Below are 26,048 nucleotides of genomic sequence, written 5' to 3' on the forward strand. Positions count from 1 at the left end.
TGTAAGATAATAAGGGAGCCATGGTGCTTAAATGGCATCTATCATACACCTGAAAAATTATGTTCACATACACAAATTAAAGCAGACAGTGGCTCATGTAACGCTTTACATTTTACAAAGCAGTTTTACAGTCACCCTCATTTTACGGAGGAGGACACTGAGGCCCAAGAAGGCACCGTGACGTCAACTCCCAAGTTTTCTGACTGCGATGTCTCTTATTCGCCCAAACTCGCTTTTGATCATCGATACCTGATAATCAACGCAAAATACTTTTTCATCGGGAAAAAACTGACGTGGACTGGTCTGGATAAGGCTGATACGCATAACCGTCCCACCCACACAGCACACCCCAAAATGTATCACCCTCTCACCTCCCGATCCTCCCACCACCGAAGAGTCCCCGCGGACAAAAGCTGACGTGAGCAGAGCGCCCCCTCACCCCACCTTTTTTTTTCCCCTCCACCCTTCCCGAAAGGCCAAGCGGCGAGCAGGAGAACCAACGAGAGGGAAGCGAACATGATTGGGCTGTCTGTGTCACGTGACAACCACGGGCTGTAAGATTTGGCTTCCAGTGGACGGAAGCGCCGTGCGAAGGTGGGGGCGGGGGTAGGAGCTCGGAGGTGGAGGGGGCGGTAACTAGAAGCTCGGGGGAGGAGCTTGAGCGCCTGCCGCTGTCCGAGTTCTGCCGGCAATCGTGTCCAGCCTCCGGTTATCGTCGTATAGCCATCGGTACGCCGCGCTCCTACGGAGACCAGTAGTTCGCTTGCCCGGCAGGAGCAGTCGCCAGCAAAAGCGGCAGCGGGGGATGGAAGCGGAGAACGCGGGCAGGTAAGGCCGGGGCGGAGCGCCGCCCCTCCCCCCGCGCCCCTCTCGGCGGACTGGCCGGCGGGCGCGCGCACGCACGCAGGGGTCTTTAAAAGCCGCGGCCCGAGTACAAAGGCCGGGGCTGCGCGTGCGCACCGCTGGCCCACTCGGGCCAGTCTTTCCCCCCCGCCGCTCGGAAGCGGCCCTCTAGCACCTGAGCGCTTCTTCCGGCCTTTCCGGCTTCCGGGCGGCTTTCAAACGCGGTAGTGAACAGCCCGCCGTTTCCAGTTAACACTTCCCTTCCGTTGCTGTCGTCGTCCGCGTTTCCCTCCACCGTCCCTTATGCGGAGAGCCATAAAGAGGGAGTATCGCATGAGTCGCTGCTGGAGTTTTTATTTTAGAGTTAGTAGGTTTATTGTGGCTTTTTCCCCCCATAGGTTTTTATAAGCCGCGTGAGGGGCCGCAGGGTAGATAACACTACCGGACTGTGGCTCTTGAATTCTGGGCTGTGACTAACACTCCCCGGAAGTCCTCGGTGCTTTCTGGTGGTCTTGGGAACGACCCTCAGGATCTACGTTCAGTATGACCTGTGGGGAGAACATTTGGCCAGAGCACAGGTTTCGCGACTTGAACTCCCGGCAGAGAACTAAATGGGAAAATAATTGGGGAAACAGGGTCCTTCAAAAGAAAAAAGTGATGACTTACATTGGAAAAAAAAATTCCTTTGGACCTAATGAGTTTTCCTGACTCTCCGTGGCTAATGGGTCCTGAACTTAGACGAGACACTTCGCTTCTGTGTGTCTGTTCGTGTCTGTAGAATAGGGCGTCTCCGGTATCCGGGAATCTGTGTTAGGTAGAAGGGAATAGATCGCCGAAATAATCTTTAGAGTTTAGGAAAGGTATATGTAGACAAAGGGTGGGCTTTATCCTGCCTTTGCTCGTCAAATCCAGACCTAAAATACTGCACTTCTTTCCCAGAAGAACTTTACATTTAAAGAATTCACCAAAACTTGTGGAACTCTCTCCTACTTCTGTGATCTTACTTCAGATCAAAATTGAAACCTGGGTGAAGTCTACCACCAAATGAGTTACACAGTAGAAGACCTTGCTCAGTGTCTCCCAGCAAAGTCATGGGTCTCTGATACGAAGTTTACCCCAAAATTGACTTATAATCTGTTTTAACTTCATCCACAGGGTTATAGACCATTTTAAATTTTGACTTGCAAAGTTTTCAACCTCAGGAAATAAAGAGAATTTTGTGTTAGTAGTGTAAGGACTTTATTGTTGGGGATTCTGAAAAGACTGGGGGCTCCAGATAATCCTGAGAAATTGGGTTTTTGTCAGTCTTGAGTTTATGCTAATCAGGGAGTAGAATGGATTACTGGGTATAATGAATTTACTTCTTTCTTTGGGAAGACTAATTTCAAAACAAATTGAAAGAAAATTCCATTAATATGGACTCTTAAAAAAATAGTTGTAGTATCATAACAAATATTTAAAGGCTAACCAGAGAGGGAAAATGGAGGAAGAGGATACTATGTTTCTAATGAGCTCCAGCATGAAAAGATTTACTAAAAATGGAAAGTAGGATGTCAAATCAAAAATGACTGGAAAAATGTGATACCGACCACTGAAAATACACACTGGGAAGAATAACCTTCAAATGAAATCATTCTTTCTAGAAATGTTAGAGGAACCAAGAACTTTTTTTAGTTAGGCATTAACAACAAGGGTGAGAAAGGTTTTGGTTTTCTGCCTAGTCCACTGGATATTAGCAGATAACAGAAAACCAATACTTGGTTCTAATTTTGGGTTTTTTTTTAAATCTCAATGATAAAGGAAAATGATTAGGCTGGGAATGGCAGAATGAATGTCTTTAAGAGACAAGATCAATGAGAGCATTTAAGAGAACCGTCACTGCTCTAAGAGAACTCATATTTCCTGGCCAGATAAGTTATATTTCAAATGAAAGGCTAGATTACAGCTAATCTTTAAGAGTTGTAGACAACAGGAGAGGGGCCTGAAGCCTGAAAATAAACACGTGGGTTCCTATTTCTTCCAAACATAGAGTCCTCTAATGACTTTGATTCTAAATAAAATTTTTACTTCTCAGTGGTTATTGAGCATATTTAAAGGGAACCAGTGACCACTAGGCTACAGTATAATTTCAGGGAAAAAGTAGGACATACCAAGCTAGCTAGGTTCACTCCCTTTTGGATCATGATACTGAACTAGATAGCTTTAGGAGGGTGATGACAGGGGGTACCTAAAGTATGTAATCATCTCCCACTATCTTTATTATTAGAGCAAAATTACTATATACTATGCAGTTTTGTCTTATGTGTGTTAACTAATTTAATCCTCATAACCAGTGAATTAGGTACAACTATTGCCATTTTACAGATGTGGAAACTGGGACAAAGAGGTTAAGGAACTCGAGGTAGTAAATGGCAGAGCTGAAATTTGAACCCAGACAATGTGGCTCAAAGTCTGCCTCCCTAACAACTGTGCTATATACCACTTCTCTGTGGGCAAGGTGAAGATGGACTGATGGCGATCCAGTTAGGTGAACTCAAGATCACAAAACCAGTTTACTGCTGGAATTATCAAGGGGAGGCTGAAGAGAGGTCTATACTGATGTAACATGTAGTTCTAACCCAACTTGTTCTTTTCAACAATTTAACAGCTTCAAGGTGCTGATATAATCTGAATGACCCAGCTCTGGGAGAGGCTTATGGAATTGATAGTCAATCCAGATCAATCCTAATGACTGCAGTGGTGAATCATTTTTTACCAGAAGAGCCACAATCCTGTGCTTAGGTGCTGAAAAATCAGTGATGCAAGGGAGAGGTGAGAAAAGGGCAGTTTTCACTGATGATAAACTCCGTATGAGTCAGCAGTATAACGTGGGTGCCCGTAAAGCTAATGTGGAGTCCGCAGTAGGACTCCAGAATGAGGAAGTCGATAGCCCTGCTCAGTTTCAGGTTATGATGAGGTTGTATCTGGAGCATTTTTATTTTGTTTGATTCCGAGCACCAGGAAATGAGAAAATGGTGAAGAAGTTTGGAATCATACTGTATGAAGAACAGTTGGATGAATTGAGGATCTGACTTGTTCTAAATCTTCGTGTTTATAGTTTCTGTTAGATTGTGTACAGCACGTATGCAGTAATGCATGGTGAATACGCACACTTCTGCTTTACAGTATTTTTTTTTTGGTGGTGGTGGTGGTGGGCAGCAGAGCAAGGGTTACTGAGAGATAGCAAAGTGATGGTACAAATCTCCCAGGGAGTGAGGGGACCTGGGAGGGTTGTCACCCGAATTTCTAAGTCTTGCAGTTTTTATGGCTTGTGGGCACCGCTGTTTTAATCAGATTAACCCTCCCTGCACCTGTCACCCAATCAGGTTTTTCATCTACTTGTCACGTGGGAAAGAAAGGGTGAATGATTCCTTCCGGGTTGGTATAAAATCCTTTTAAGGGTGGTTTCCTCCTGGTGGTGGCGGCGGGCCGTTGTCCCTGCCTGCCTGCCTTCCAACTATCCTTCATCATTCCCCCCTCCGGAGAGGTAACCCTAACTGCTGTTGCGGAAGAAGGGTGACGACCAGTTGTAGCTACTTCCTGCTCATCAGGGGCGTTGGATGGAGCAACAGTCAGGGTTCTTCTCGTCCCGATCTATCAAGGGGCCCCTGTAGATACCTGGTTTGACCTCCATATGAGGTTCCATCTGAACTCCAATTTGGAGTTTAGTGAACCCCATATACTATGGGGAGAGGACAGGCAAAAGGAGTGCAGTAAGGATTATGATTTTGATGGGGAATGGGGAAAGTAGCAGTTAAGAAGACTTACCTGTTTCCTGTCTCTTCAAGACTACTTTGAGGTTCTCTCTGGGTTCACGGAGGGATTTCAGTTCCTTGTTGTTAGGCCCCATTGGGGACCAGGGTTTGACTTTGGAATGGTGAATCTAGGCTTCAAATTTAGAGGGGGACATGATTTTTTTCCTGTTTTTTTCCTGGTATCCACGAGCGACAGTGTCCTGTTAGGGCCCAAAAAACCTTTCTGACAAGGGAGAGTTGTGCGGTCCATAAGGTGTGTGGGAATGGACCCTGGTGTTAAAGCCTGACCCACCTCAGCTTGAGTTGCCCAGATCTGGGGATTAATATCAGCCTCTATTAAGGGGAGGCAATAGCTAGTCTACCCAGGGGCTATAAATATGGGACCTAATATATCTACCTAAGGGAAGTGCAGGGCTTTCAGGCATTAAGAGTGAGAGGATATTAGATCCCCCTTGGTATGTCCCAGAGGGTGAGAAAAAATCTGGCATATGGGTCACCCAGTGATGCCCTTAATGATAATACTGCAGTTGAACAATTGACCCAGGTTGGCGAGTAAAACAGAAAAGGTAGCTCCAGTATCAAGAAGGAAACCAACTGGTTTTTCCATTTCCAGAATTACCTGAGGCTCTGGGTTCCCTCTGGTGAGCTGTTTTGGAGGAGCCACCACGTGGAGCCCCAGGCCCCATCAGTCCCAGTCAGGGCGCTGGCCACCTGAGCCTTTGCTCAGGACTGAAGTCCCGAGGGCCGTCAGATTTCCAGTGCTGCCCTGCACAAGTGGTTACAGGGCAGTGGTTTTTGCCATGGAGGCATTCTCACTTCCAGTATCCCAGGCAACCACAGAGACGGCATTTCGTGTCAGAGCCTTGGGCAGCCAAGCTGGCAACGGCCTGCAAGGCTGTGACCAAAGCCTCTTTAGTTTCTGTTCCTCACTCTTCTCTTGGTCCCACTGTAAAAGACCCGCTACAACTTGTTAGAGCTCTTCTAGGGTCCCCCTCGGGGCCAACAGCCAACTTTTACATTTTTTTTGCCCCGGAATATCTGGGCTTTAAGAATGATCTTGGCCTCAGGAGAACCGGGGGAGACAGCTGTGTATTTAATGAGAGCCTCTCTCAATCTGAGAAAACTATAGGGTTTTCTCTGTGAGTTTGGGCTGATAGTTAATTTACCAATAGACCCAGATATCCTTTCCCAGAGACTGAAAGCTACCTTAACAATTGCCCATGAAAATTTTGAGACAGAGAAGATTAATCACCATTTTTTTTTTTTTTTTCCAACAGACCCTTAAATATCCTTTAAAAGCACAAACCTATGTCTGGTAATCATGCTTTAGCACTTTATCCTATTTGGAAAAGACCTAGATGTAATCCCATTTGTTATCCAAGCAAAAGTTTCTTAATAATTACCATAAACTTTGAGAACCACCATTTTAATGCGAGTTTATTTCACCTTCAGCAAATCTAGGTAGAATCATTCCAGGTTTTATGCCTCCTCGGCTTGGTCACACGGGCAGACACCATGTTTTTCCCACTGAAGTGGAAATATGCAGTCCATGTCAGGCCGGAGAAGTCGGGGATTTCTCTGAAACAGAGTGAGTTTCGGCAGCTGCTTGGGAATATTCCTTAAAGTCTCCGTCCTGAGGTAGACGGACCACAGTTGACTCCAATTATAGCCATTAACCCAGGAAATGAATGAGGGAGAAGCCCCCATGTACTGCTCAGTCCCTCTAGGATGCAGGCTTGGAAGTAATAGCAGTGCCAGTTTCCAAGAGGATTGTTAAGGTTCTAATTACAGTCTTGAGAGGATCCCAGTTGGGGTCTTGAGGTAGAGCCTGGGCTCCAGTTGGACACTGAAGCCACCCGTGGGCTCTCCCATCCCTCGATCCCTGTATCTTTCAGAACCTCATGTTTTCCTGCTTCAGAGAGGGTCTGATTTAACAGAAGCATTACATCGAACTTCAGAAAACTTTGAGGTCCCCCTTCACCTCAGGTCCGTAGCAGCACCTTCCCTTGGTCCCCCTTCAAGCACTACTGTTCTTGCAGAGGGTAAAGCCCTCAAGCACCAAAAGGGGTTCCAGGACAGGACAGGACAGGTAAGGGGGCCTGATCTTACCGTACGAAGGATGGAGTCAGGGGTGAGATTCCCCTGCAGACTCGGTTGGCCTCTCTACTTTTGGCGTGGTTGTGGTATTCCTTTGTTCCAGTCCCACCCCCCAGGTGCCCAACTGGAGTGGTCAAGGAGGTCTGGTAAAAAGTAGCCAGGAGGCTGGGATTAATCTTACATTGCTGAGATCAAAACAAAAAGAAAATGAGCTGCCTTTTTCCCATTTAAAACCAGGAAAACGTGGTCCTCAGGGGGCCATGTCTCATCCTCCCACTTGTATTGTGGCCGAGCCCCGAATAAAACAAAGGAGTTGACTCTGTCCATTGCAAACCAGGAAAGCATCCAAGTAAATGATATTGAGTGATTTACAGGTCTGATACTCTTCCTTTAGCCTATAATGCCAGGAAGGGACTCTAAAGGAATAAGGGTCTGGTCAGGGAATTACCCATGTACAAGAAGAGAGGAAAATTCATCCCTTACTTACAGTTTCTTACAGTTGATCAGGAAGACTTGGGAAGAGAAGAAAAGGTCTCCCACCTCAGTTCCTTCTCATCTTTTCCTGATGTGTGGCCCTAGGTGCTCCTGCAACTGACAGCCAGAGCCCCTGTCCTCTCTGCGAGGGTAGTCATGCTTACTCAGGCTTGTCCTACCTCCTGAGAGGGACCCTGGTTTCCCTACCCTTAAGACTCCCTTAGAAGTCAATGGATGGGGTGCCTGGGTGGCTCAGTGGGTTAAGCCTCTGCCTTCGGCTCAGGTCATGATCCCAGGGTCCTGGGATCGAGCCCCACATGGGGCTCTCTGCTCAGCAGGGAGCCTGCTTCCCCCTGTATCTCTGCCTGCTGCTCTGCCTACTTGTGATCTCTGTCTGTCAAATAAATAAATAAAATCTTAAAAAAAAAAAAGTCAATGGATACACTAGACTTCTTTAAGTAGAATTGTTTTGTGCGGCATAGCCATATGGAGGGACAAGATATGGGGCATTCAGGGAGAGGAAATCCACCTCGGATAACCCTTGTGGAGTGGAAAAGTTGGGAGATCCCTTAGATCTTAGTTTTTTGCCCTGCTTGGCCATTCCTTCACAGAGGTGGTATAGCCAGTTCGAGGGGTGTCCTAGTAATGCCCAGGATAGGAGGGGTCAGAAACAGGAGACTGTCCCTCATTGTAACAGGGAATTGTGAGTGAGATCCCTTGGAGGTCACCTGAACCACTCTCCAAAGAATGTGGGGGGCACCATCCTGGGCTTTCCCACTCATTTTCTTGGGGGAGGAATCAGCCAAGAAAACAGTAGTGGGGAAGTTTCGCTCTAGATGCTGGGATGGGCAAGTAAGGAGCCATGTCCCTCTGATGGCCACCAAAGGGTAGCTGGTCAGGCCCTTCAGCTGCTGCTAGGTTTTTCCTGGGTCCCTCACATCCAGTGATCTGCACCGAAAGGTGTTCTGAGTCCTTACCAAACCACCATTCCCAGCCTCTGTTGGGGAATCAGTTGGGAAGGAGCCCAGAGAGCCTGTCACCCAAGACTTGAGAATGGCAACCATGCTAATGGCTCTTACATGGCTGACAGGTGCACATTGTTTCAACAAACAAAATTGGGAGAAAGAGAGAGAGGCTTGCTGCCCATGACTTACAGTTAGCTGTCCTTAACGATGGTGGACATCCCAGATGAGCCCCCATAAATGTCACAGAATTTTTTTCTCCGTCTGTGCCCACAGTTCTAGGTCACACCACTTTGAAGAATGAAAGGGTAGACCAGTCAGAGAGGTGGGCAGCAAAGCAAGGTTTATTGAGCGATGGCAAAGTGATAGTACAGAGCCCTCCCCCAAAGAGGGAGGGGACCCGAGAGAGCTGCCTTCTGCTTTGCAGTGTTAAATGTAGACTTTAAATAGTTACGGTGGTGTTTGATCATGGTTTATATAACTAGTTCCCTTTAGTTGAGCATTTGGATTATTTAATTGATTGTTATTTTGTAATTATTCAGTGTTGTGTATGATGATTTAAATGAAAATAAAATACTGCTATAGACTGTCCTTTCAAAATTCGTATGTTGAAAACTAGCCCTCCTGAATGGGATTAGGGCCCTTATAAAAGAGGTCTCAGAGAGACCTCTCTTACCTCTTCCATTCTGTAAGGATGTAGTGAGAAGGGAACCCATATGAACAGGAAGCAGACTCTCAAAAGACAGTAAATCTGCCGGTGCCTTGAGCTTGGACTTTCCAGCCTCCTGAAATGTAGTAAGTAAAAAATGCTTTTTGTTTTTGTTTTTGTTTTTTTTTTAGAGAGCGAGAAAGGGGAGGGACAGAGGGAGTGAGAGAGAGAATCCCAAACAGGCTCCATGCCCATTGCAGAGCCCAACACAGGGCTGGATCTCATGACCCTGAGATCATGACCTGAACTGAAACCAAGAGAAGGGCACTTAACTGAATGAGCCACCCGGGTGCCCCTAAAAATTGTTTTTCATAAGCCACCCAGTTTATGGTATTCTGTTATATCAGCCCAAGGGACTAAGACAAATGTATTTAAAAAGGAGCAACAGAAATCTTTAAAATAGTGGAAAATGGGGCACCTGGGTAGCTCAGTTGGTTAAGTGTCTGCCTTCAGCTCAGGTCTTGATCCCTGGGATCGAGCCCCATGTCGGGCTCCTTGCTCAGCAGGGAGTCTGCTTCTCCCTCTGCCTGCTGCTCCCCCTCCTTGTGCTTGTGTGCTCTGTGTGGTGTGTGTGTGTGTGTGTGTGAGAGAGAGAGATAAAAAAAATAGTGGAGGGGCGCACCTGGGTGGCTCAGTGGGTTAAGCGTCTGCCTTCATCTCAGGTCATGATCCCAGGGTCCTGAGATCGAGTCCCACATTGGGCTCTCTGCTCCGCAGGGAGCCTGCTTCCTCCTCTCTCTCTCTCTATCTGCCTGCCTCTCTGCCTACTTGTGATCTCTCTCTCTCTCTCTGTCAAATAAATAAATAAATAATCTTTTTAAAAAAAAAATAGTGGAAAATAACAAACGATTAAAGAAGTTGGAGTTTGTTTTAGAGAAAATTTGAGAGTTTTTCAAGTACAGCAAAACCTGAATTAACTGGATTCCTCGGTCCTCTGTGTGGGTGTTTTGAGAAAGACTTTCGGGAAATATGCAGTTTGTCAGGAAAATGCACAGGGTGGCAACTTCAGATGGCTATAAAAACGAGTGCTTTGAGCACTGATGGTCAAGAGAAGGGGGTGTGAATGGAGGCTGGGAGAGGAGGGGCGTTAGGTGCAGGCAAAGGAGGGGTACAGAGGTGTGGGGGCAGATGGTAGGGAAGAAAAGTGAGCAAAGGAAATAAGATCATTCCTCATGCTTAGAAATTTGATATGAAGGAGGTACAGAAACTAAAAACTCTTTGGGGTCAGTTCAGAGTCCAGACAGATTTAGTCCTGTTTTCTGTACGTTGTCTCTATATGTAGAAATCATTTTCATGGTCCTGAGAGGATGAGTGACTTGACCAGGTGCTCTTCTGTTGCCATCACTCACATAGAGAAAATGATGCTTCCTAAATTTTGCACAATTCTGAGTTAATCAAGTGGCAATCATATATAAATACAATAAATGTATTAAGTATTTTTAGATTACGGTTAGACAGATTTATGCTGCTTACAGATAAAACTATTACTGGATAATAGACAATTAAATTATCCAGAACTCTCGTTTTCTAGCTTTGAAGTTCTTGAAGGCTTTTGTACAGATGTATTGCTTGCTTCTGCCAAATAATAAGAATGCTGTGAGGAGCACCTGGGTGGCTCAGTGGGTTAAGCCTCTACCTTCAGCTCAAGTCATGATCTCAGGGTTCTGGAATCGAGTCCCACCTTGGGCTCTCTGCTCAGCAGGGAGCCTGCTTCCTCCTCTCTCTCCCTCTGCTTGCCTCTCTGCCTACTTGTGATCTCTCTTTGTCAAATAAATAAAATCTTTAAGAAAAAAAAAATGCTGTGATGCACTCTTTCCTTTTGTTCTGTGAGGAAGCTGTTGAGACTCAGAGATACTCAACCACTCAAAGATAGTGTATTACCTTAGAACTTATACATCATATTTTTCATAGCTTTATTTTTTATTTCTTATTTATTTATTTTCTATTTCTTATTTAACTTACTGTGAAGTTACCAGGGATCATTTTTAGAAAGGTTAAGGGAGGGGCGCCTAGGTGGCTCAGTGGGTTAAAGCCTCTGCTTTCGGCTTAGGTCATGGTCTTCAGGGTCCTGGGATCGAGCCCCGCATCGGGCTCTCTGCTCAGCAGAGAGCCTGCTTCCTCCTCTCTCTCTCTTTGCCTGCCTCTCTGCCTACTTGTGATCTCTGTCTGTCAAATAAATAAATAAAATCTTTAAAAAAAAAAAAAAAGAAAGGTTAAGGGACATACTGATATTAATGTTAAGTTTCTCAGTTTCTTTCAAAATTGATCTCTATCTATAAAATCAAACTTCAGATTTTTTTCTTTTTTTTTTCACTTTTTTTTAGCCAGTTGATTTCTAAAATTTTAATTTTCAGATTCTGAGCTTCAGAATTTAATGACCCCTAAATATGCAAAAGGAACCAGGTTTTGGAAATTTATTTTTTAAAGTTCAGAATCCTTTTGTAATGTAGTGTTTTCCTAAATTAAGTATTTCAAGTTTGGACTTTGTGAGGTGCTCGAAATGGGACACATCTGTGAGACTCGAGAGTGGTAGCAAGAAACAAGGGAGAAGGGTAGAAGTTTGCCCTCCCTTCGGTGTGACAGACTAAGAACAGACATCGTGCATTCTTTTGGCCACTCACTTATTATCACCGTATGTCTTTACTTTTATACATTCCAGCTGAACAGGGCTGCTCACATCTTAGGAAACTGCTTCTGGCCACAATCAGAATTTACAGTTCCTCTCACTGGCATTTCCGAAGGGTCACTAAACAAGATCTCGTGATGTAACCTAGCAGTATCCACGCCTTCATTACAGTATTTATGTCATCAACACTGAACAACTAATGTTTTTACAATTTATCAAAAAGAGCTATGACTATTATTAAAGAAAAGGGGGGTGGCGTTTTACTTTGTACCAAGCACGATTTAAGCACTTCTCTTCCTTTTTCATATTTGAGCTTCAGGGACTTGTCTACATAGTTTCCGGATGTGCAGCCTTAGGTTACAGTACTGTCTTTTCTACTTTAAAGTCTACATTAAACATTTTCTGTGCTTTTACAAATCTCAGTAAATATAATTTTCCTGCAGAGAGTTTTCTCATGTTAATGTACTAAGGTTTACTGCATTGCTGTGTCTGGTTTTTTTTTTTTTTTTTTACATAATTGAAAACAATGTATCTAAAAAAAATTTAAGATGTAGTGAAATATCTTTCTAATGCTTAACCCTTTCTTTAGCAGCTTCCCCTTAAAGATAGCTTGAAGCTAAAATTCCTCTCCAGTGGTTTGTTCACAGGGTTTGGCCCCTGCATGTCTCTGAGCACCCCGCACCCTAGCCCAGGTGCCCTAGTAGTCTCTTACCCTGTGCCTGTCTCGGCCATTTAAGCTTATTACAGCCATTTTATTAAGAAACAAATTATATACTATAAAGTTCACCCATTTAGATTGTACTAGTTTGCCTTTCTGAGCTTCCACTTTTCTTTCTCTGTGACTAATAAGTGAGTAGTTCACCACAGAAAACATGACTTTTCTCTCCAAATGGTAAATGATACTTACCCATTTTAATTACTAGTGTTCTCCTTCCCACTTGTATTTAATGGCATCAGCTGTAGCTTGTGTGTTTACTTCTCTGGTTTTATGCTGAGGGGCAGCAGTTTGAGATAATGGTTTAGAGTCATTAAAAGTACTTTTTTGGGGCTGCCTGGGTGGCTCAGTGGGTTAAGCCTCTGCCTTCAGCTCAGGTCATGATCTCAGAGTCCTAGGATCGAGTCCCGCATCCGGCTTTCTGCTAGGCAGGGAGCCTGCTCCTTCTTCTCTCTCTCTCTCTACTCGTGATCTCTCTCTGTCATATGGATAAAATCTTTAAAAAAAAAAAAAAAAAAGTACTTTTTTGGCAGTTGTTTTCTGTGAAGGCCTGTGTTCCTTATATTGAAATGAATATTTGCAACAAAGTCTGAAAAATGTTCAGAAAAGAGACTTAAAGTGTTTTTTTCCATAAATTCACAAATATATACAGAATATCCATTTCTAGTCCTAACCTATTGGCAAAAACCCAGCAGCAACTTAAAAACAGGTCCAATGAATAAGTCATTAAGCAGGCGGATAAACCAATAGAGAACCTTAAGTTAGACTGGAGGGAAGGCAGGAATGAGGAGATGTTGGTCGAAGAGTGAAAAAATTACCAAGACCTGGGAATCTAATGTACATCGTGGTAATTATAGCTAATAATACTATACTGTATCCTTGAAAGTTGCTAAGAGAGCAGATCTTCAGTGTTCTCTGCAAAAAAGAAATGGTAATTGTTTGACATTATGCAGATATTAGCTAAGACTGTGTTAGTAATCATTTGTAATACATGTATCAAATCAACACATGATATGCCTTTATTTCATACAAAGTTTTATGTCAATAGTGTATCAGTAAAGCTGGGTGAGGGTTAGATTGGAGGGGATCTTTGTGACAAAAGGAATAAATCTGAAGATAGAGACACAAATTATTTTTATGGACACTTTAATCCTGTATGAACTGCTCTGCCTTTTAAGTTACTCTGCTATAAAATTCCCATGATCTCATTTCAGAGAAAGCAGAGGCTGACTTGACAGGACTGGTAAGTTTTATTGATGACACACCTTGTCATTAAACAGTGGGAGAGTTCATTAATGTTTGGCTAGCAGGCACAAAGTAGAAATTGGATGAATGTGCGCATGTGGGAACAAATATTCCTTCTCCCTTTGCCCCTGTTGTCAACTCCAAATATCACAGTATGATTTACGAAGTGTTTGGATCCTGAGGTTTCTTTTTTTACTACTGATTGGTTAAACTTCTAGTTGGGTAACTTGATTGTCATATTTTATATTATTATTCTTTCAGCTATTCCCTTCAGCAAGCTCAAGCTTTTTATACGTTCCCATTTCAACACATGATGGCTGAAGCTCCTGATGGGGCCGTGGTGAGCGAACAGCACATGCCAGCAGAAGTTCCAGACCCCGCTCCTGCTCAGGAACCTGTGCAAGGTAGTTTTCATCAGGGCAGCATAGAAAATTAGCTCTTCGATGAGCTAACTTATGTAAAAAAGGATTTAATGATGAATTTTAGTTTTATTTTAGTGTTAAAATTTTTAACCACTTTTTAAGTATGTGCCAGGCACTGTGATAGGTTTGAGGGAAGAAAAGAACTTGGATCCTGTCCTCAAATACCTCATAATCTTTTAGGAGAAAATAATAAGTAAACACGTGTTAAACTTCAGGACACAAGGGTGCAGAGGGGCACAAGATGCTGTGAGAGCTCACAGGGTTGAGTCCTAACTCTGACTGAGGCTCAGAGGTTAGCTTCCCCGAGCTCGGGAAGCCAGGGGTGAGGAGACTTTCTCCCCAGAAAGAATGGGCTGGGGAAATTCCAGACTTAGGAAACGGTGTCTGCAAAAGCACAAATGTGAAGAAGCATGACTGTTGGAAAGTGGTGATGCTCGATCACTGGCATCTGGTATTTAGCCAAAAAATAGTAAGCGATGAGGCTTATAACCTGAAGAATGTATATTCTGTCCTAAGGCAGTCGGGATCTTTGAGAGAATGTAAGCAGAGGGTGACTTACGTAGACTGACATTCTAAAAGCCCAGAAATATTGTAGAGGATAGAGTGGATATTAGGGAGTTTGGCAGAATTTGGAGGCAAAAAGTGCATTCAAGACCAAATAACGTGGGGATGAAATAAGGAGCACCTGAGGGGATGGAGAGAAGGTAATGGTTTTCTCCAGGCTGGCAGTACTGCATGAGAAATGGGCTCAGAGCTTCAGTTGATGACTGCAGAAACACACCTGACTCCATTGCCTTGGAGATACCTCTGGCCTTGACTCTCCTCTTGCCGCACAGTAGATCCCTTGGCGTAGGGAGTGGCTAAATCAGAGTGAAGTAGAGGGAAGAAGGACGCATGGCTGCATCAGGGAACCGCCAAACAGTAGTAGAGTGGGGGAGGGGGCCCAAGCAATTGAGAGAGGTGAGAATTAAGGGTAAGAAAACCAAGCCTTTCTGTGGGTAACTTTAGGTCAGTGGTTCTTGATCAAGCATCCCCCCACCCCCACCCTGCAGGGGACACGAGACATTGTGCGGAGACAGCTTGGACTGTCGTGACCGGCAGCTGGTCCTGGCAGCTAACGTGTAGAGGCCAAGGTGCTGCTAAACATTCTGTAAATACAGGACAGCCCCCCAGAACCCCAAACCACCCAACCTCAGATGTTAGTAGTGCTGAGATTGAGACTCTGCTTTATGTCCTAAGATAGATCCTGCTTTTGCCTTTTGAAAAACACTTTCACCCCAGCGTTTTCATCCTCAGCACCTCTAAATCCACCTCTTCGGCTGTGTGTGGAACAGAATATACACTCGTAATCTCTAATGCAAGTCCACAAGCTATTTGAGGCTTTGTATTGCTGGAAATTATGGGGAAGTTGAGTTAAAATGCTTCTCTTCCTCCTGCTTTTTCCACTTATTTTTTTCATTTGTTTATTAAACTATTTATGTATTTACATTTAGAATTCCTATAAAATAGTGTAATTGCTTTGTATCCCTGATGACAGGTAAGAGAATGTGGAAAATCAGTCTATAGTTATTATGGATGTTTTATCCCAAGAACAGCTCACAGAAGAAAGAGGGTGGGGCTTGAGCTGCTTGAACCCAGTCCCAGGGGGCAGGAAGGGGAGGATAGTGCAGAAGAGCCTGAGGTTGGGAGATAGAAAAGTAGAGAGTTGATAGGGTGACTTTTCTGGGAAAGCTGCCTAATGTTCATAAGTTACACTTTTCTGCATCTACATCTACATTCTGGATATTACTGTGTTTCAGAGACTCCAAAAGGAAGGAAAAGAAAACCCAGAGCAACAGAACCAAAAAAACCAGTAGAACCCAAAAAGCCTGCTGAGGCCAAAAAATCTGGCAAGTCCACAAAATCAAAAGAAAAGCAAGAAAAAATTACAGACACATTTAAAGTGAAAAGAAAAGTAGACCGTTTTAATGGTGTTTCAGAAGCTGAACTTCTAACCAAGACCCTCCCAGACATTTTGACCTTCAACCTGGACATTGTGATTGTAAGGATTTTTATCCTCATATGGTTTTATAAATAGCGTTGGTGGATTAACTTTGCCTAACTTCTATTCTTGCCAATAGCATTTTGTTGAGAAGAGCCATATCGGAGAATCCTTTTGGATTCTCCTTTGTGAGATTGTATTATATGGGTGTGTTAAAGAGGATGGGCTCCAGAGTGGGGCTGTCCAGTTTCTGATCCTGCCATATCAGTATGACCTTGGACAAACCTTAACCTTCCTAGTCACCAGTTTCCTTACTGGTGAAGCAGGGGTGAGGATAGGAGCTCCCTCCCAGGGCTGCTGTTAGATCAAATAATCCATGTGGCTCGCTTCGATTGCATGACACCTATGAGTTCTCTATAAATGAAAATACTGATTTTTTTTTTAAGATTTTATTTATTTATTTGACAGAGAGAGATCACAAGTAGGCAGAGAGGCAGGCAGAGAGAGAGAGGAGGAAATAGGCTCCCTGCTGAGCAGAGAGCCCGATGCAGGACTCGATCTCAGGACCCTGAGATCATGACCTGAGCCGAAGGCAGTGGCTTAACCCACTGAGCCACCCAGGCGCCCTGAAAATACTGATTTTGAGCTTTGGTTTTTTTCAGTAACTATCAGAAACAGCGTGCAAACAGCTGTTGCTGATGTGGATGCCGTAAGCTGCTTGCCGGGAATGGAGAAGCAGTCTGTGGCTGGAGGGGGCCTCAGCTGATGGGCTGCTCCAGCATCTCTTTTTCCAGCCCCGTTGGGCAGCTGTGGGGGCGTGGGGATATGAAGGAGTCAAACTGGTCTTCATTTTTTAAATTTATTGTATTATCTTTCCTTTGTGTCAAAGTAGAGTTGATACAGCGTTACATGGTTTCAGGCATACAGCATGTGATTTGACTGGTTTGTACATTACAGTGTACACACAGCAAGTATAGCAGCCGTCGGTCACCGGACACCATTACAGTCCCGTCAGCTGCCCTCCCTCTGCTGTACCTCCTGCTCCCCTTCACCCACCTTGCCCATCTCCCTCCCTCTGGCCACCACCAGTTTGCTCTCTGCATTTATAGCTCTGTTTCTACTATTTTTTCCCCCAGCTGGTTTTTATTTTGTTTGGTCATTTTTTGAGAGAGAGAGAGAGAGAGACAGCACAGGCAAGAGCAAGTGGCCTTTGGTGGGGGAAGCGGCAGAGGGAGAGGGAAAGAGAGAATTCCGAGCAGGCTGCACACCCAGGGCAAGATCGTGACCTCAGCCAAAGTCCTGGATGCTTAACCCGCTGAACCTCCTAGGCGCCCCAAAGGACTGGTTTTTAAACACAACAGCAGCACTTGTAAAAGGGAATGTTTTTCTTAAAAGAGGAATACTTTGGGGGTGCCTGGGTGGCTCAGTAGGTGTGGAGCTTACTTTAAAAAAAAAAAAGAAAGAAATAGTACTCAGATCAAGACTAGGTACTTGATAAACAATATTGCTTATAATACTGGATTTAGTTTTTATTTTAATAAATTTAGTTTTGTCCACCACTCCTCTACAGAAGCCCTGAGGCTTAAATTCTATTCTTTAAGACTTACTGTATAAACATTTCTTGTAGATTGGCATAAACCCAGGACTAATGGCAGCTTACAAAGGGCATCATTACCCTGGACCTGGAAACCATTTTTGTAAGTAATTAGTTCTTTTAAATTATTTTACTTTTAAACTAGGTATCTCCGTTAATAGTTTGGGGGGGTTAAACTAAATTGTGTGGTTTTTTGTTTGTTTTAAAGATTTTATTTATTTATTTGACAGGCAGAGATCAGAAGTAGGCAGAGAGGCAGGCAGAGAAAGAGGGGGAAGCAGACTCCCTGCTGAGCAGAGAGCCCGATGTGGGGATCGATCCCAGGGTCCTGAGATCATGACCCAAGCCAAAGGCAGAGGCTTTAACCCACTGAGCCACCAGACAGAGTGGCAGGCAGAGGCAGAGGGAGAAGCAGGCTTCCTGCTAAGCAAGGAGCCCGATGTGGGACTCGATCCCAGGATGCTGGGATCGTGACCTGAGCCGAAGGCAGCCGCTTAACCAACTGAGCCACCCAGGCATCCCCAAATTGTGTTTTTTAAGAGAGATTGTTCATAAAAAGACATACATGTTTTCTGTGCATATGTACACAAAAATAAGTGTTTTGAAACTTTTTGGTGTTTTTTTTGTTCACACTTTGGTGTAAGAGAGCAGAGGGGCAAGGAAAGCAGTACTCCCTCTTTTGTTTTGCTAATAGTTTTATAGGCGTTTTACTGCATTTTTAAATGAATTTTCCTTTTTACTTGATATCTGCAGTGATAGTAACAATAGTACCTCATTGTGCCCATGCAGACAGATACTGACCTTTCCAGATTTCTGCTTATCCTATTTCCAGGAGAGATGAAATGCATTGATCACTGTAATCAAGTTGTATTAGTTAAGAGACTTTGTGATTGGAGACATTCTCTACAGATACTTTATATCTAGCAGCGTATAATATTAAAGAGCCTCATACTTGTAGAGTAAGCTTTTTTTTTTTTTTTATATTTTATTTATTTATTTGACAGAGAGAGATCACAAGTAGGCAGAGAGGCAGGCAGAGAGAGAGGAAGGGAAGCAGGCCCCCTGCTGAGCAGAGAGCCCGATGCAGGACTCGATCCCAGGATCCTGGAATCATGACCTGAGATGAAGGCAGCGGCTTAACCCACTGAGCCACCCAGGCGCCCTGGAGTGAGCTTTAAAACCAAGTATAACTACTGTTACCTTCTATGTAAGTCCACTTACCAACACCGCCCAATAGAAAAAGGCATGCAGTAGTTCCTCAGGAAATACTAGTCCGTTAGCTTAGAGTAACATTAAAAACATTTAAGACAAAAAAGTACAGTAATGTGTTTTTGGAGCTAAGGACATACTATCTCCATTATTTTAAAAAAATTTCTGGAAAAGTTTGAACTTCCATTTCTTCCACTGTTGGGGTGTTTGAATGTTCCGGGTCTCTTGGTGTATATTTATTTGTTTAAGTTATTCCAGGGCACAGGAGGCAGTTACTAGAAAGGAAAACAAACCGTTTCAAAGTTTCCTACACTGACTAGCTCTGTATTTCCAACAGCCGTTTACGTTAACTTCCCTGTGAAAAGGAGATAAAAATAGTAATTAAGATCTCATAAGACAGTTATGATCATTAAATGAGATAATCCATGCAGAAGGCTTTGCACATAGTAATTGCTTGATACGGTATTTGACCCATAATTTTTTAACATATCCTAAACCTTTTATTTAATTTTATTATTCATTATTTATTTATTTATTTATTTATTTTTGGTAATTTCAGGAAAAATGCAGACTACCACATCAATTCATGGGGCAAAAACCTCTGATCTCTATGGAAATAAACTCAAATCTTATTTTCTCAGGGAAGTGTCTGTTTATGTCCGGCCTGAGTGAGGTCCAGCTGAACCATATGGATGATCACACTTTACCGGGGAAATACGGTATTGGATTTACCAATATGGTGGAAAGGACAACACCAGGCAGCAAAGATCTCTCCAGGTAATTACATTTATTTTTATAGGTTGGAACCTGACCATGCAGTTGCCTCATGTACTCTAGGGATACTATATGTACCTAGTTGAAGCTGAGCTTAACATGTAACATAAATCAATCTTTTATACACAGCTCTCTGAATTTAGCATATTATAAATATTGCCGTACTTGTATCTTGACTACTTTTTAATTCAATTTTAGTAAAGAATTTCGTGAAGGAGGACGTATTCTAGTGCAGAAATTACAGAAATATCAGCCACGAATAGCAGTGTTTAATGGAAAATGTAAGATTTACTTTTAAATTTTATCTTTTTTCTTTGCTAACATTATGGGCAATGTAAATATGTTTGTATTTCATTTTAGGTATTTATGAAATTTTTAGTAAAGAAGTTTTTGGAGTTAAGGTTAAAAACTTAGAATTTGGACTTCAGCCCCATAAGATCCCAGACACAGAAACTGTAAGTCCTTAAAATTACATTTGTAAATCAGCTAAAAAGAATTTTTTTCTAGCTAACTTCCCTTTTTTATTTGTCCTATCCATTGTAATTGATGCCATGGGGAAAGGGGAAAAAAAAAAAGCACTGGATTTCGTTGAGTAATAGTTTTATATCAACTCAAACTAATAGCTGCAAATTAACTCAGGTACCATTATTTAAAAAAAAAAAGAAAGAAAGAAAAAAGAAAGGTTTGTCATATAAAATGTCTTACTGATATTATTTGGTTAAAATGTTAGAGGGGGGCTAGCTAATGTACATTCAAAGTCTATTTAGTGGATTTTTTTTTTTAAGATATTTATTTATTTGACAGAGAGAGAGAGAGAGATCACAAGTAGGCAGAGAGGCAGGCAGAGAGAGAGGGGGAAGCAGGCTCCCTGCTGAGCAGAGAGCCCGATGCAGAGCTCGATCCCAGGACCCCAGGACCACAACCTGAGCCAAAGGCAGAGGCTTTAACCCTCTGAGCCACCCAGGTTGCCCTAGTGGCGTATTCTTAACCAAATTCAAGTAAATTAGCCTTTATTCGGTATGAAACAAATATGTAAATAAAGACATGCTCCCGATTAGTGAAACTGCTCATCACCCCCTGCTTGTATATCTTAGCCCAGTTTCATTTTAGAGCCATATAAATGGTACACAGTCTAGTTGCAGACAGACATCCCGCCAGTCCGACTGGCACAGGGTGCTGTTGACTATGGTCTTGTCCCTGAAGGCGTCATGAAGTAGCAGTGGTTTTCAAACTCTGTCATTTTTCTATATAGAGCTTCTGCAGACATTTGGTTCAAAGATTGCTTCTTAAATGTAGTTTTAAGTTTTGTTTATAACTTTGAAAAAAACAACATTCGTGCACGGACCCATGTGTTCTAGACAGTATTTTAAATGATGGAGAAGCCAGTGTGCCAACAGGTTTTTGCAGAGACCTCAGAGTGAAGTTTCTGCCGCTTCCATATGTCTGAACGTCTCCTTTAAATTTCTTCTGTTTTTAACTTGTTATAAATATGTGATTGATAAAGTAGGTGGTAGCCCTGGTCTTTATTTAAACCGAGGCTTATACTTGTCTACTTTGGTAAAATTGTAAAGGAGTCCATTGCTTTCAATAAATTACTGCATTATTGTCCGTTAAGAGCCAGATAAGACTCAGGTACATCTCTTGGATATATGTGACCGTAATAGTGCAATACCATATATATATATATATATATATATATATATATATATATATATATATACATACACACATACACATACACATACATATATATAGTGAACTTGAATCTTATCATGACAGGTAGTTTTAGGTCTTACGATGAGCTGGGAGTACTTGTATCTTCTATAATTTTTTCTTTGGTATGAAATACAGTTATTAATGATGTTAGTGATTCAGCTTTGAAACAAAAAACTACTTTTTCAAATTTCTGGATCTTTTTTTTTTTTTTTAAGATTTTATTTACTTGAAAGCACAAGCACAAGCAAGGTAGGGCAGGTGGAGGCCAGAAGCAGACTTTCCGCTGAGCAGGGATCCCAACTTGGGGCTCGATCCCAGGACTCCAGGATCATGACCTGAGCTAAAGGTGCATAAATGACTGAGCCACCCTGGTGCCCTCTGGATTATTTTATTTTATTTTATTTTATATTTCATTTATTTCAGACAGGGGAGAGAGAATGAGAGAGCACACAAGCATGAGGAGGGAGAGGGGCACAGGAAGACGCAAACTCCCTCCTGAGCAGAGAGCCTGATGTGGGACTCCATCCCAGAACCCTGAGATCATGACCTGAGCCCAAGACAGACCCTTAACAAACTGAGCCACCCAGGCGCCCACCCCCTGGATCATTTTAATTGAAGAATATCTTGGGATGGGAAAATGTGCTATTACAAAACCTGGTAGCATTTGCACCTACATATCTTTATGAGTCAGGAGTTTCTAAATGCTTTCTGAACAAAACAAAAGAAATAATTTGTTTTTTATAATGTTACAGAGGCCAGTATAAAAATTGCAAGAAATTGCAACTGGAAATTCCATAGCCCAGCAGCCTCTCTCTTTGAAATATATGTGATGTATATTATTACATATTTTGTAATCTGTGAAGGACAGTTGCCATCCCAAGTGATAAATGCAAATGCCTTTCTCCTCTGTCATTCTACTTCTATTAATTTATCCAGCTCACACATACTCAAAATTAAATATATACAAGGTTTTTCACTATAGCTTGTAATAACAAAAGACTGGAAACGGCATGCCTGGGTGGCTCACTTGGTTAAGCAACTGCCTTCGGCTCAGGTCATGATCCTGGAGTCCCGGGATCGAGTCCTACATCGGGCTCCCAGCTCCACGGGGAGTCTGCTGCTCCCTGTGACCTTCTCCCCTCTCATGCTCTCTCTCTCAAATAAATAAATAAAATCTTAAAAAAAAAAAAAAAAAAAAAGACTGGAAACAACCTAAGTGCCCACAGATGGGGATTGGTTAAATAAATATGCAAGTACTACATAGCTATGAAAAAGAACCTCTTTTTACTCTAATACAGGTATCTGGTACAGAATTATCTCTGAATACACTGTTGAGTCAAAAAGAAAGGGAATAGAGAGCATGTTACCATTCATGTGTGTCTTAAGAAGGTTGCGGGAGAATACATTATTAGACACATTTGATTGTGTTTTCATAGGTTACACCTCTGAAACCAGCAACTTTGATTGCCCTGAGAAGAGAACTATGTGAATAGAGACAGCGTTGGGAGGGAAAACTTCCATTATATACTTTTGTGCCCTTTTGTACCTTTAGAACTGTGAACCATATGTTTACTGTTAAAAAGACAAGACTGTTAATTGATAAATGAATGTGGGGCAGATGCCTCATTTTTTATTTATTGACTTAAAGATAAGTAAATTTTACAAATTTGAATTCAACCACAACTACGTTTATTGAGTTTGCATATATTAATATGTGGTAAGCATCGTTATTAACCCAGAAAAAGATAAATTTTTTCATCTCTATGTGAGTAGATTCAGTGGACTTGTAAGATTTATGTAACTATATAATTTTTATAATTCTAGCTCTGCTACGTTATGCCGTCATCCAGTGCGAGATGTGCTCAATTTCCTCGAGCCCAGGACAAAGTTCATTACTACATTAAGCTCAAAGACTTGAGAGATCAATTGAAAGGCATTGAACGAAACACAGACGTTCAAGAGGTGCAGTATACATTTGATCTGCAGCTGGCCCAAGGTGTGTTCCCTTCTGCACCCCACTTATCTGTCTCGTGGATCTGTACATTACAGGAAGCATGTTGTGGACTTAAAAGTAGAAGAAAAGAAAAGTTACATTTGCAGTCAGTGCTCTGACAGTAGACATTGGTCACTATTAAAAATCTCCGTTTACTAAAGTCTGTTGTGGGGCCCCCTGCAGATGCTAAGGATACAGGAAACATCGTCGCCACCTGAAATTAAAATCTAGTAGGCTTTTACAGTTCCTATGAGTTAATTCAGTATATGTTATAAAGAGTTCAAAAGATGATAGTGAAAGATACATTAGTATACATGACCTGGAAAGAGATTTGTTCATGATGACTTCTGAATAAAGCTAGTTTCAGAACCATTGTACAAAATCAGTTTTAAAGACCTTTTATTCTCCTCGCAGAGGATGCAAAGAAGATGGCTGTTAAGGAAGAAAAATACGACCCAGGTTATGAAGCAGCGTATGGCGGTGCTTATACAGAAAATCCGTGCGCTGGCGACCCCTGCAGCTTCTCCTCCGGGGGGCTAGGTATGTTCCCGTCCATGTGTATGTTCCTTTCCAATGCTTGGTTTTGTCAGGACTGGGGAAGGGGGGGTGGTTTCTTTAAGAGAATGAATTGTTGAAGCTTAGGAATGGGACTATGAAAATCTTTTCAGTGGCCAGTAGTGGAAGTGTGCTGGTGAGCTGACGTTCCGCCACGCGCGTGTACAGCGCATTGTCTCTGAGTCACCGAGTCGTCCCAATCGCATTCCCTCCGTGAATAACCGTGAGGCTTCCTCAGTCCTGTGTCTGCCGAGAGAACAGAGATTGTTCGTTGTAGTCAAGAAGCCTGTGTGACTACTTTAATAGCAGTTCCCCTTCGCTGGACTGCTCAGACCTCCTGATTGAATCCTGTAACGTTTTCAGGTAAAATAAACGGACACTAACATTCTTTTCTCCCCGGCAGCTGACAGTGCAGAATCAACTTTCGGTGACATTCCAAATGGGCAGTGGATGACTCAGTCGTTTACAGACCAGATTCCTTCCTTTAACAATCATTGTGGGACGGCAGAACAGGAAGAAGGAAGCCACGCTTAAGAGTGGTGCTTCTCAGCTCTGCCTCGTGTCGCCGTTCTGTCGTCAAGAAGTGGCCCTCACTTGGCTCACTGAGGCATTTTATTAGTACTTTGCTCTCTGATGGGAGGATAGTACAGTTGCGTGATAGAATCAACTGTATGAACCTACTAAGTAAGTTGGGAAGAAAAAGGTAGGGTTTTTTGTGTATGAGTTTTTGTATTTGAATTAACCATCATTCCAGCTTTTTATAAACTATACTTCGTTTATGAAGAAACTGATTCTCCTTGGGGAGTCACTTTTAATCTGTAATTTTAAAATGAAACAGTCTGAATATTTATACTTGATTATTAACTGTGCATAAACTGAGATACCCATTATTCCTTTTATGCCTAAGAAGGGCCTGCTAGTAATAATTACCCCTGGTAAAGAGGCAGATGTGTTCTTTTTTGTATATGAAGTCAACCCACAGTGGAGTCTCATTTGGTGGTTTTTAGCGGTGTTTGATGGGCTCCCTGAAGCGTAGTGACGTTCACACCTCTTGGCCTCACCAGTGGGGAGCGTCTGTGAGAGATGCCCCGCAGCAGAAATGTAAAGTGTGGCCTTCCGGCAGCAAGGCTGGCCTGGCCTTCTCAGACAGGGCCCTGCAGCCTGGATGTGGCCTCCTCCCGCTGGGTGTTAATCCTCTAGTGTAGGTAGAAACTGTTGAGCTGGGATGCTAAATTCCAGAGAATGCAGTAGACCTTTTTTAAGTTTGTTCCTTCCTCTGTGTTTTACTTGAGTGACCTACATTTGATAGGGAGGGAACTGAATTTCTCTTTCAATATCGGTCGCCATGCTACTTTTATCCTCCTTGGCTTTAAGGGTATAAGGTGGAAAGTGGTGAGAAATGAGCTCTTAGGCTGAGCAACAGCCTACTGGAGGTGTTCGATTATCTTATTTAAATTGGTGCTTTATGTACGTGAGATGTATTAAGATAACAGAATTTTTCATGCTGGGTATATCTAATCAATAATTTAAGAAAATCTCCACATCATTGTCTGTTGCTGTGAACTACGTGGGCCTCTTGGCAGGGTTAGTTTGAAGTAACGTACCTTTGTGATTTTCTAATGCCTTTTCCATGGTGCTATGAAGAGTCCAGACTAGTAGGCCTGGTGGATAGTAAAGCTTGGTATTCAGAAATGCCATTTGCAGTTACTCCTGGTCACTTCTGAATGTCCTGATGTCACACATACCCAGGGAGCATGCTGTTTTTCAATACGAAAATATTTATGAGGTGTTCTTTTTTTTTTTTTTTTTTTTTTTTCCTAAGAGATTATATGGCCTGTTCTCTGTATAATAAGAGAAACAAAGTCTTGTGAATCTTAACATGCCTTTTAGCTGTGGCTGTGATGGATTTTCTATTTCCCTTAGTCTAGGTCAAGCTGTGTCAAAGTTACTCAGCCCATGTTCTCTCACTCATGTACTGCACTGCCGTTTACATGGATGTTTTATGCGGGCGCTTGAAGTGCCTTGCATCAGGGATTAGGAACAATTGAATTATTTTTTCATGGGACTATGTAAAGCATGTAAGTAGGAATTGCTTTGGTATATAATGATTGTAGCCTTACAATAGTTTTGTTTTGTTTTAATTTGAGTGGAGAAAGTACCCTTTAAATTATGATGAACGCTCATTAGAGAAGGGGATTGAGGATTTTCCAAGCATACAATAATGGTGTTTTCCATTACCTACGGAAGATGACTAGTAAATGTTGATATATCCTCTACATGACTATATGAGACTTTTTCATTAAAAAATATTGAAAAAGTTTTTAAATTCATTTGGAAGT

General features: G+C 42.6%; 1 protein-coding gene across 1 annotated transcript; it reads left to right on the forward strand.

The window, feature by feature from the left end:
- The first annotated feature begins 599 nt into the window (after nucleotides 1-599).
- TDG (thymine DNA glycosylase) lies at nucleotides 600-26,039 on the forward strand. The gene is made up of 10 exons (XM_059186705.1): nucleotides 600-828; nucleotides 13,727-13,869; nucleotides 15,687-15,928; nucleotides 17,496-17,565; nucleotides 19,313-19,448; nucleotides 19,644-19,726; nucleotides 19,806-19,900; nucleotides 22,986-23,157; nucleotides 23,569-23,694; nucleotides 24,113-26,039. Exons 1-10 carry the CDS (start codon nucleotides 806-808, stop codon nucleotides 24,241-24,243), a joined length of 1,221 nt encoding a protein of 406 aa, XP_059042688.1. The 5' UTR covers nucleotides 600-805; the 3' UTR covers nucleotides 24,244-26,039.
- The last annotated feature ends 9 nt before the right edge of the window (nucleotides 26,040-26,048 follow it).

This window comes from Mustela lutreola, chromosome 8 (genome assembly GCF_030435805.1).
Source record: "Mustela lutreola isolate mMusLut2 chromosome 8, mMusLut2.pri, whole genome shotgun sequence".
NCBI lineage: Eukaryota > Metazoa > Chordata > Mammalia > Carnivora > Mustelidae > Mustela > Mustela lutreola.